Source organism: Micropterus salmoides, unplaced genomic scaffold, assembly GCF_014851395.1.
Source record: "Micropterus salmoides isolate LMB-PRFRI ecotype aquatic unplaced genomic scaffold, ASM1485139v1 Ms_hic_scaffold_12, whole genome shotgun sequence".
NCBI classification, from domain to species: Eukaryota; Metazoa; Chordata; class Actinopteri; order Centrarchiformes; family Centrarchidae; genus Micropterus; species Micropterus salmoides.
Window position 1 is genome coordinate 25,710,381 of NW_024040263.1, and position 12,586 is coordinate 25,722,966.

Consider the following 12,586-nt stretch of genomic DNA (forward strand, 5'->3'; position numbering starts at 1 on the left):
CTGTAAATGGCTTGCAAAACAACCATGACGTGAAAAAGCATGATTTTTAAATGTTGACAATTATGTCACAAGATATAGATCATCCTGACAACTGAGCAGTAAATAACCACAGCGTCGTTTATCTTTTTTTGGGGAGATTTTCTTTTTATTGCAGACTTCACATGTCAAGTATGTGAACTCCTGCTGGCCTTTACACAGAAAAATATCAATAACTAATCACACTTTTGTCTTACATGCACAAAAAATGGTATATATATTACATAGTATATATAAGTTAGCATAGCATCAGGAGCTACAGACAAAAAAACATCACAAGAATCACAATCATTTTCTATGGAACTGTGAGTGCAAAGAAATTATTGTGTTAGTTTTTGTGCATTTTGAGTTGTCTGTCATCTGAAATAAATGACTGTTGGATCGAAAGAGTCAATAAACCTTCAAATGCTGACAACTTCAGTATATGGTCTCCAAACATTTCTTTTTGAGTTCTGCCGAAGAAACATGTCTGTGCCTTGGACATTTTGAGGGAGCCTCTATTCGTTAAAAGAATTTAACTCTACTACCACGCTCTGTTTAATTTTCATGAGGATGAAAGTGTGTTGTAGGAGATTCAGTATGTCCACCCATCTACTAAAACTCAAAGCTATTCAATCAGTACAATTGAAACACATTTGGTTTAGACCCAAAGTCCAGCAGAAGGACGGCCAAGCCACTCAGACTCAGTGACATACCAACTAGTCAAGTCACCAATTTAACAAGCACATGAAGCATAATGGAATGCTGAGCAGCACAAGACAATGTAACCAGATACTGTACTATTTCTATGGTTACATTAAAACAAATTTTTCCTCTATTAAGCCTTTGCATGGCTGTCTCTTAAGCTCCGACTCACTTTTACACTTAGCCACCATTGCTGACCATGCTAGCCAGAGAATCTGCATCTCCCTGGGGATCCAGGCCCAACTTCTGGAGGTCAAGGCCCATGGCTGCCAGCATCTGGAGCAGGGTGAGCTCTTGCTGGGTGGCCTGATCCACCAAGGCTGGGCAGGTGGGGTTGCATTGGGGCCACTGGCAGGTGTCCACAAGGTGAAAAGGACATCCTTTGGCAGGGGTTCTGTTGTTGCGGGTTGCCTCCAGACTCCTGTCCCAGCAGTTTAGGGCCCGTGGCAGAGAGGTGCCTCTAACTTGGAAACTCATCCAGTTACTAGAAGACCAACAAGACAGAGGCAAAGATAGAGAAAGGGGAAAAAAGTAAAGTAAAGGGAAAAGTTGTCAGAAAGCTAAGGGATAGGTAAGACGATGGGGTTAGTAGGACCAACAATATTATGGTCTGATCACAAGGTTTGAAATTAGCTTTGTGTAGCAAGTGTAATATCACAGACCTGTCACTACCTACAACGACCATGGACCTTCATTTCCCACCACTAAAAATCCTCGCACTAAATAAATACAGCTAAACTTAGCCTGAATCTGTAAATCTCACTAAGACTGCACTGAGCCATCAAAAAAAGCATGTCTCTGTGGCGCACTCGGCTGTTAACCGAGAGGTTGTTGGGGACAGTTAATGTTCACTCCTCTGTAGCAGGAGGTCTATGCGTGATCTTTGAACATCTTTCTCCCTTGCGATGGAGCAGCGGATAAGACACATGCCTTTGGTGTTCGATCCCCACTGCAACACTGTGGGACAATGTGTCCCTGAGCAAGACACTTGAAGACACTTGCTTGTAGTTGCTCCAGTGGCGTGTGAAAAGTCAGCTAAATGTAATGTAATGTCCATCTGTACAGCAAAGAAGTGAGTGCATTGAAGGGGTACCGAGGGGTTAGAGAAAGTGTGGAATGGAATTTGGCGACATGAAGAATATGGCATGACGAACGAGCAACAAAAACGGCAGCATGAGCTCACTCTGTAGAGGTAACTACTGGTAGTGGAAGGTGTAAAAGTGCATTGCCACCACAGGTGTCAAATATCCATTCTTACCTCTTGGTAATCACTGTGTGGGAGAGACAGGATGGAGCAAACACAGCCCTAAAAAACACACACAGAAGAGTACAGTCATCTATGGGCTTTAGTCTATCCTTTATTTTAATCACCTTGTTTTAATTAGATCTACTGTTATTATATGTTACTCTTCCAAACAGGTTTTTTGGGAACTTACGTGACATCTCTCAGTGAGTTCTTGAGCTCCCTTCCCAAGTTCTGTATGTACTGCCACTGCTCCTCGGACAAACTCTGCCCTCCCATGTAGATGTTCTCCACTCTCAGCTGCTCCTCATCAAACAGCCACTGCACGACAAACAGAGGGGCTACAGGGAAAACAAACAACAAACTTTACTCTTTTGTTTCTGTCTCACAGCGCTCATCAGTTATCTGGACACAGCAAGCAGCTCCAGACAAAGTTAATGACCAGCTAGTGAACATGTGGGAGCATTATCCAATTCCTTCAGTCTTTGGTGGAGAACAAAACAGAGCTAAAAGGAGGGTGAATATTGAACTTACATTCATCAGGTGGCCATAAACGTGACTCCAGATGAATTTTAATGTTTGGATGTGTAAATTGTTTGCTAACATTTATTCGCTATAGCAGCTTTACATTTTGATAATATGTCAGAGATGTGTTTACAGCTTGTTACATTGCCCCCAAGTGGTCAAAAAATAATTGTCTTTATTTAGTCTGTTGAAAAATGATAAAATTCCCAGGTTAATTCTGTGTCGCTGTCTCCACAGTGTATTTTTTGATACTAGCACTATGAGTCACCAGTCAGAAATAATTCAATCCCATGCATGGGGGCTTTAAACTTACATGTAGTAAAAAGGAGGGGTGATGGCGCTGGTTGCTCCAGAGGCGTGCGACCTCTGACATATATAGCAATTGTAAGTCGCCTTGGATAAAAGTGTCAGCTAAATGAGTAAATGTAATGTAATGTTGTGGGGATTTTACATGGGTCCTGATCAGTCCAATGATGACGTGCATTTCCACTATAGCCTCTTCGTAGGGGACAAAAATACATGTACAAAATATCAGCTGTCCAGGTATTGAGAAAAATTGCCAACTTCCTTTTTTTTTTTTTGATCCACGACTTGCATAAGTTGCAAAACAGAATGTACTTCTTCAGCTGAAGTAAAAGCATGATAATCATCAACACTGAAGCCTGTTCGCTTTTCACTCACACCTCTCATGCTTCAGTGCATTACATTACAGCTCAGGTAAAATCTAAAGCAATCCAAAGTCATGTTAAACTTAGCCAGCACTCACACGTCAAGGTAGAGTACAGTTTGTGACCAAAGAAGCACTGCCACTCCTCTCCTCTCTTATAGAGCTGCCGACATCTATCAGGCACAACCCCATTCCACAACCTGAGGAAGCAACATATACTGTCAATACATGCACACATCTATTACTCAGTCGCTTCAACACATCACATAAAAAAGCTTAACAGTAGTACACTGTACAGCAAAAGAGATTCCATGATTCCATATGTGGCCCCTGTTTCTGTACATAAAATCTATGTAGGCTGGCTGAAGAATGCATGACTTTACCTGAGTCCTATCTTGATAGCGTCTTCAGGTGAGCAGGAAATAGTCTCTGGGCAGTTAGGCGATCTCTGCTGTTTACTTTCTAGAAACCAGCCAGAGTCCACGAGGCCGCGGACCTGAGTCTCTGCACCGAGCTGCTCCAGCTGACTGGCCACCCTCTCAATGTTCAGCAAAACACCTGTTCCGCCAGCACTGCAGGTGATCCAAGAAAATCAGTGAATAGTTTGGGTTTGAGAGTGACATTTTCATTAGGGGTATCAAAATGACAGCACATGCCAGCTAATAGCAGAGAAGTCAAAATTTAACAGCTTTGCATTCAGTCAGTGGATCTTGTTTTAGGGCTTGGGGGTGTCCCAATAACCATGTTGCTAACCTGGGAGGAATGGTCACCATTACAGAGCAAGTCCCTTTAATAGACATTATGTCATTGTTCACAGTTGACTGTAAACATCGTTACTGTTGACAAGAGTATGCAACCAAAATAGGGCTTCTCTTGTTTAATGTTGGGCATGGGTATTGTCCAGATAATACATAGGATGCGTGCGCTTGTCCAAAAGCTGTGGACAGCATCAGAGCTCAAGCGATAAAACAAGCTCACCTTGTGCCAGATAGCATTACAACCGTGGCCTGCTTGATTCCTTTGGGGACGAGGTCTTTGATGACCTCTCTGATGATCAGGGATCCCATAAAGGTGTACTCAGCTGATAACAGATACACACATCAAATGATTGGGAGCACTGCACTAAACAGAAAGATTAAATATGTTTTCTTAAAGCCAAGGGAGGCACAGGTCTGTCATTCCTACAGGAAGAAACTTACTTGTATTTGTGTTTTTATCCCTCTCCTTTTCTCTGCCTTGTCGTGGCCTTGGAGGAGGGGTTGGGGCAGGCCCAGTGCCACTCCATACATCACTGGAACAGTACGGGATAAATCTGTAGAAAAGGAGACAATCACATTTGTTAGACTCTAGCTTGAATCTATCAACACAATTCCTACTCTTGGGTTTTAGCATCTTTAAGGTCATTGTTTTGGTTTTACAACCTGCAACTGTATTTTTTCAGTTTACTCTCACCATAGTCATTAACCTTTTCCAGACACAGCAGGTAGTTTTTTTCACAGCAAAGCAAGTTTACAAACCCACTGTGCTGCTGTGCGCTACCTGTCACCAAATGGCAGAAGGACAGATTTAGCAAGTAAATGGTGAACATAGTGGAGCATTTAGGTGCTAAAGAGACAGACATTTCCCTCAGGAGTTGGTGGAGACCAAAACAGAGCTAAAAGGAGAGTGAATATTGCACTTGCATTTGCCAAGCAGACATGAACACAACTCTAAATGAATGCTAATGTTGCCCAGTGTCTGCTGTATATGTAAATATGTAACTGTTTGCTAACACTTATCCATAACAACTTTGCAATTTTACATGCTTAAATGTCAATGTGCTTACACCTTGTTCCAGTCCCAACAAGTGGTAAAAAAAAAAAGTTAAACACTAAATACAACTTTAAGTTGAAAAAAATCTATAAAACTAAAGGCACAAACAAAAAAAGGCTGTTTTAAAATGTTAGACAGAAAATCATATTTTAACGTCTGCAGAACTGTATATTTAGCTTTAACATCTTCATCATGGATGGAACATTTACAACTGAGGGCTGTTTTCATGTAACACCTCCAGTAGCCACAATAAGAAACACAGTGAGGATATACAAGTACTTACACAATGTTTGCATTATGCCAGTGTTGGTTTTCCTCCGCTTGAGAAGACAATATTCCAGTTCCTGTAAATCCAGATTACAGAACAGACGGATGTCATTTTGTCACAATAAGGATTATGTAAAACAAGTAACACTATGGAAACATGTATGACAAGCATTTTAAAACATAGCTGGCTGACCGACCTCTTTTTGTTTGGGGCCAACCTGATGAGCTCATTAGTCGGGGGATATTTTGGTACCTGGAATCACAGGTCTCTTTGCTGTAGCAGCACCAGCCACCTAAAATAATGGATACTAATTTTAGACATTCACATCAGGCACAGTTGTGGAGACCCTTGTTAGCCCATCATTGAGGCCTGTGAGGAATGGCGAGGGAAAGGAACGCACCTGTAGACTGGTCTGCTAATGAGACTATATGTTCACTCCGAGTTGGACAAAAAAGACGAACAATTCCTTTAATTTCCAAACTGTCAGCACCTGAGTTGTTGATTGACTTTCAGCTTGTGCAAAGTGGTTTCTCCCTCAAATACAACAACAGTATGACATTTATAGGGGGGGAGAGTAAAACCAATTTATTAGGCTCTAGTGTTCAGAATAAGGCACTCATAAATCCTGTTAGAAAAATGACTTCATTAAATGTTAGGAAAAGCGATGCACACCTCTTCTATGCTCTCTGAATCCAGACATAAGTCATGCTGGAGGACAATCCACATACATTTCCACAAAACACATAAAAATCAAAGTGACAGGCAGCAACCAAAAAAGGAAAAAAACGGAAGATGACGGTACAAGATGACATCCCCAAATTCCAATGGGGGCATCATGCCAAAACAATCTGACCTTTGGGGACCAAATTAACCAGTTGGTTTTTAAAAACTCACCTTCCAGAAATAACAGCCATCGGCGGCTTCCTCTGAACTCCTTTAGGTAAAACCTGTAGAACCACAAATAAACAGGAATGAGGAGATGGTGAAGATACAGCAACCATGTATGGACACATATGCGTAGCTCCTAAAATCATTGTATTAATCAGCAGACAGAAAAAGGCAAAAAATCTCACAATTTAATTGTAAACAGTTTCAGGAAAACAAGTGAGAAAAAATACAAGATGCACAACATCTCACCCAGCTGCTGTTCCATCATTACACGTAACTTGGGTGTTCTTGAGGAAGTGCAGCCTCATATCATCTGTCTGTTGTCCAGCTTCTCGCGCTCCTGCAGCACTATCTCGTCCTGCTTCAGCTGTGCCTCCAGTGCCTCTACTGCTTCCAGTGCTTCCAGGGGTCAGATCAACCACAGGGGGAGATTGGCCAACATCGCCTCCTTGGTTCCCACCAGACTTCTTAGTGGACTTGCCACTGGCTTTAGCATTACGGTTGTTCTGACACCAGATTCCCCCGAGAAAAAGCAGGAAAGCAACCTGTCCCAGTATCTTCATATCTGACGCAATGTAAGAAAAAAAGATACATGCAATGCATAATTACTCATTCAAAATTTGGCTTCATATTTCCATATTTAAACATAAAAAAATCACTTGTACAAGGACTTCCTCATCTTTTTACATGAAATCCATCCCTCTTCAAGCTGTAAATGAACTTACCTCTCTAAGAAGAATCAGCTTTGAAAACTGTTGCTGAGGCACCCCTGGGGTCAGGAAGATAACTGGTGCTGCTGAGGAGAGACTGAGAAGTTCAGAGCACAGTGGCCAGGTGTGAGAAGAGGATGCCAGTCATGAGTAGTGATGAAGCCTTGACCAATTTTTGATGAAGACTGCAAATCAGCGGTGAGCTTTATAGTGCCACCATATGGATCAGATTTCCTCCCATTTTCCCTTGCAGCTCCCGCCAGGCCCTGAGATAAACTGCTGACGACACGCCGTGAGGGGAGGTACTCGACAGCCAGTGGCAAGGAGAAGAGATAACACACGCGTCTCTTCAACATATTTCAAGTCTTTGCACACACCCACCACCTAGCTCTCTCCCATCTCACCATGGCTGAAGAACGAGCTCTCCTTCCCCCTATTGTCCCTCTTCTTCTCCCTCCCACCATCCACCTATGATTGCCAGTGTTTTGATTTAAACATGGTCAGCATAACTGCATAGCCCCTGTGCATGGTATGTGACCCTGAGGTCATTGGAGCACACACCTCAAATGCTTTCCGACACGAGAATGAATAGTACCGTAAGGTTCCCGCATGGTCAACAATTTCGCGGACACTCTCACGGCACAGGTGGTGGACACTCTAGTTAGCTGTGGCACCAAGCACATTATGCATGTTCCCCAAAGTTCTTAAACAAGGCTCCATATAGTAAGTAACAATAACAGATATTTGCCAAATAACAATTTCTCCATAACAGCCTTTATATGTTCATCTACTGGAGAATAGTCATTACATTACAAGTGCAGTTGGATTTTGTTTATTTTATTTTTATTAGTTGATTTTATTTTTTATGCCACATAAGTTAAAACATTATTTCCTGTGACATGTTTTGATTCATTCTCAATTGTTTTAATAATAACCTTTTGTATTCTTTGATCTTCTACGATATAATAATAATAATTCCACTTCAAGAGAAGAAGGCAAAAGGAGAAAGTTAGTAAACACCATTGTAACACAATTTAAACAATGATCTAATTAGCATATTCAGATTGAAATGTTTTTCTGTCTTTTGTTTATTTGGAGTGATATAGGCCTGCTAACTTTCCAATAGATGTTTCTGTTACACCCTATGAGAAAATATGACTGTAGAGTATATCATTTTAGTAACTTGAATGTAACAAGAATTGCAATATAGGTGCAAAATTGTTAAATTTATTATTTAATACTATGTCACTTTGTGTGACTTTTATTAACCTTAAACTGGTACATACTGCAAATGCACTAAAACGTATGCTGTTCCTGAGATCCAGAGATATAGATTACAGGTGTAGGAGGATGGTTGAAGACTTTCTAGATTATGAATATGTAATAGATATCCGGCTCCACTCTTAGGCCCTTAGATCTCGTTGACCATTCTAGCCTTTTGTTCATCACTGGGGATAAAATTTTGAGTACTTCAAACGATGAGTTGCAATAGGATATTAAGTTAGTAATTCAGATAGATTTGATAATAGTGAAGTTAGGAATGTTGAACGGAGTGTGATGAGGTGTCTTTATTTATGATTGCCCCCGTCCAGCTCGTCCTTTGCTGACTCCTGAATGTGAATGGCAAGTTAGGTTAGTTTGCCTTTGGTGAAGAAAGAAAGAATATTTGAAACTGATTTATTACTGTCCCACTGCATGGCCAAATAAACCTCTTAGTGGGACCCATGGTAAAAACATGTCTTTGGGCTCCTTTTGACCCCCACTGCACATGGCAGTTTCATTATTTCTCCAGGCACCCAGAAAGCAACCACTACTCTATAGCGGAAATGATTAGATGATTAACTGATTAGTTGATTAACAGAAATTAATTGGCAACAATTTTGATAACTGATAAGTCATTTAAGTAATTTTTTAAGCAAAATCTTTTAATAGAAATTCACTGGAATCACCTTGTCAAATGTGAATATTTGCTGGTTTCCCTAGTTTTTAATGATATTAATACATGGAACAAATTAATCAAATTATTTACTGCAAGCCCAAATGATATATAGTGACCTTGGGGCTTTTGGGGCCCCTTGGCAGTTGCCTGCTTTGCCTAGTTGGTTATCCAGCCATGTGCCCCTGGGATGACTGTAGGGTGACGTACCACTGATCGCTAAAGGATCACAAGCCCCAGGTCTCTAAAATTCTCATCAATGAAATGTACACCATCCCAATGTGTCAATCACAGCAAATAATGATGACACCTGGAAGGCCAGAGGCTGCATGGGACCGCTGGGGCTGCTGGGGCTGACATTATATTCGGTCAAAGATGTACTGGAAAATGGTTAGCAAAATGCAAAATTCTTTATTTATTATGAGTATGTTGAGCATTATCTATCTTTTTTGGCAAAAGAAAATAAAAATCATACAATATGTTGTCTGCAATAATGCCCTTACCATTTAAAGACTTAAACAAGGCAGACAGATTTGTCTTATTGCTTTGGCAGAAAAAAATGGTATTTTTGTCTCATTTTCAAGCATTTCATGCTACTTTCAACTATGGCCAGAAAGAAAACAAAGCTACTCAGAAATATGTCTGTGAGATCATATGCACCTACGTGCACTAAAAAGGTACCGTAAGGACATCACTATACTGGATATGATCTACCGAGCTGAACAATTCTTCATTCCTTCAGTTGTCTTGAAGCATGCACACCACCATCTGTCTTCCCAGAAATCAATGCAACAATCTGTTTAACAGATACCTCACATAGCTGAAAAACGAAAGAAGTTGCTGTAAATCTATCAACCATTGCGCTAGAATGTCACGAACAGAAAGATGGCATTGCTGCTATTTTGTTTTTCTTTGATATGGGATTGGACTGAATGATACGTTTTTCACAGCAGGCTTCAGATCAATGGATTAAAGTGAATTTGTGTTCTGCACCTCCAGTGATTCAATTCCCAGAACCCATGGGCCAAACATTGTCCCTCTTAGCATTTACAATAGACTCACTCACATAACACTCCACACATACTCAAAACATTAAGATCTGACACACTACTGGAGTCTATTACATTTGTCTCTTTACCTTTTAAAAAAACCATTAACCCATAGGGAGCTCATGAGACATGTTAAACTTCACCCTGACAGGGGCAACAGCTTGTGCAGCATAGGGGGCATTCTTTCTCCCCTTGTGTTGTTTTTTTCAAAGCCAACCTCCAAGGTCAGGACACCTAAAGCCCAGGTTGTCCGGGCACTTTGTCTGCTGAGTGTCATCACCAGCCTCAAGACCTGAGAGCCAAGCCGCGAGCTAGAATATTTGTCGGCTGATAGCTTCAAAGAACAACGAGCCAGAGACAGCAGTCATATGCAGGATTCTTTTACTCACACTACAACGAAGAAAGGTTGCGACTCACGGTTAACAACTCCCAATCCAGCTGTATGAACAACAGACTCAAACATCAGTTTAGTCAACAAACTATTCTTGTATCATTAATCAAAAGACATATTTGTATCAAAAACTAAATGGTTGTGATCCATGCCACAATCATACCTCGCAGCTCCCTTTGCCTTGTTGCGTGAAATTTGACAATCTGCAACGCATCATTCTGAATCTATGTTGTCATCAGCAGCGGAGGGCATAGCTGGTGAAAGAGGTCCATGATTAATAGGAGATATGGGTGGCATCTATGCAAGACACATGAAAACGAGCCCCTGGCCAGAGTAACACTGCCAGAGCACCGCATTCAATCAGTGAGGACGACAGACAGGGTCTTAGCGGGATCGGTGTAAAGTGCTGGGGCCGCTGCAGGAGGCTAGCAGGTGAGGTGGTCAAAACTATCCCTGAAACCAGGTGTTAAGAGGCTTTGCGTGGTAACCTTCTGCAAACTTCTCCCAATGCATCAGTCTAACGCAAAAGGGGTCGATGGCAGGAATACAAGGTGTTGGATTCAGGAGGATTCAGTGCCACAACCACAATCCTTAAAAATGTGTAAAGGACAAATTGTAAGATTAGAGAACTAAGAGCATCACATTGCATGCAACTTGCATGTATGCTGTTTTTCTCCAAACAATTTAGGCTATGAAAATGTTACCTTCTCCATCAGGATGGTAGGTAACATTTGGGAATAAACAGAGCTTATGGGAGAAAGGTTATGCAACATGCATTTATGCTAATTATTCTAATAGACTTCAAAATATACTCATTTGAAATTGTGTATACATAAAAACCAAATAATAAATACCTATATCGAAAACATAAGCACTTAAGGTAAGTTACCTGTTGTTCACCTTATATTAGAGATCCTAAAATCTCTTTACTCTCCAGGCCCTCAGGTCACAGCCTTTAATACCGTTCTTTTGCCAAAGGGGGCCATCAGTTCTAAAGGGGGGTGAAGTGGGGAGAATGTGCATACAACGCTTGAGTGAAGAGCTTGAAGTGTCTTTGGGGTTCATGACACAGTGGAGCAGCAACGTGGCCTTGGAGTCATGCTGGATGAACCACCGGGCCTGTCAGTGTGGTGATGGATACCAGCGGTTGGGTCATGCTTAACTCCGGCACTCAACAATCGGCCCTGATCAATAACTATTACACAACACTGAGTGGAAACAGCGGCACCCCATCCCCATCGGATAAGAGAAGATACAGACAAATACCATCTTGATGTCTAGTTATACATTTAATATCATGGTTTTATTAAATATATCTTTTAAAAAAAATCCACAACTTAATCACTTAAAAAAGGACAGCCACATCGGGGTATGGGGTGGTTTGATTAAAACTGTGCAACACACAGTTTTTCATCATTTAATAAATGTTATGAAATTTTGTTCTGATGAACCTTCCTCAGAGACTGACCTTGGTGTGTGTTTCTTTCTCCAAAGCGACTGGTAGATGGCACTGTGTGACAGGCCGTAAATCAGAGATTCCACCTGAAGTGATGTCAGCCCTTTGCATCATGTGTTGTCGCTCCACAGTGTGAAGACATGTGGACACGTGGTCACTGCTCTTTCAGGCCACACACTCCTCAAACACCCTAAAGATTTTTCATGGGTGTAAGTACTCAGATGCACATGAACATGCACATATGCATTGTATATCTTTCAGCACAATTTAACAATCATTTACTTGTATGTCACATGCAAATAAAAAACAGAAAACAACGTAAAACCATAAACAAAATTACACTCTGTGTAACACTGTAATCTAAAGCACACAGTGACATCACTCTACAGGCATTTATATAGACATGCCACAGAACAGTAAAAATGTTTACGGTTTACTATTTATAGCTTTGCCTGTCGGCGTGTGGCTGTTTTTCAGTCCATGCTGCTGTATGTAAATAGTTGGCCTGGATAACCAGAAGTATATGAAAAGCTATACTGAGTATGTTCAACTTAATGTCACCTCACTTCTGGGAACCCCTTGTTAAAGAGTCAAGGCAATGCATGCCTTAATAAGCATGCACATGATGTACATAAAAGTTATGGTGACGTGACAGGTAGCATCTGTGTTAACTTTATCACCCAAGGAAGTTAACTGAGCTGAGCTCATCAGACGTAACATAATACCATTATGTCCTCAGAGTTCAGGCTGGATCCATGCTCAGCCATATCACGTCAAGATACAAAGTTAGTCTTTCCCAAGGTTCATAGACTTGACAGCATAACAGGCTTAAAGTAATGGAATACCTGGCAAAAGAAATAGAGACAGTTAAAGAGACAATGTAAATGTAATGTAAATGTAATGTGGACATGAGTTGGTAAT

At 41.1% G+C, this 12,586-nt stretch overlaps 1 protein-coding gene across 1 annotated transcript; it reads right to left on the bottom strand.

Moving 5' to 3' along the window:
• On the bottom strand, nt 1–6,686 carry notum2 (notum pectinacetylesterase 2). The gene is made up of 11 exons (XM_038712693.1): nt 6,373–6,686; nt 6,130–6,182; nt 5,432–5,527; nt 5,251–5,311; nt 4,355–4,467; nt 4,134–4,236; nt 3,539–3,727; nt 3,255–3,355; nt 2,157–2,304; nt 1,979–2,026; nt 1–1,204 (listed from the first exon to the last, which is right to left on the bottom strand). Exons 1-11 carry the CDS (start codon nt 6,684–6,686, stop codon nt 901–903), a joined length of 1,530 nt encoding a protein of 509 aa, XP_038568621.1. The 3' UTR covers nt 1–900.
• Between the last annotated feature and the right edge of the window lie 5,900 nt (nt 6,687–12,586).

What these genes read in the sequence shown, in the direction of transcription:
- notum2 (XM_038712693.1), bottom strand. Translation starts at nt 6,686, where the DNA reads ATGAAGATACTGGGACAGGTTGCTTTCCTGCTTTTTCTCGGGGGAATC. An exon ending in ATGGCTGTTATTTCTGGAAG is followed by an intron (nt 5,528 to 6,129) that starts GTGAGTTTTTAA and finishes CCATTATTTTAG; the next exon opens with GTGGCTGGTGCTGCTACAGC. An exon ending in CACACAGTGATTACCAAGAG is followed by an intron (nt 1,205 to 1,978) that starts GTAAGAATGGAT and finishes TTGGTCTTCTAG; the next exon opens with TAACTGGATGAGTTTCCAAG.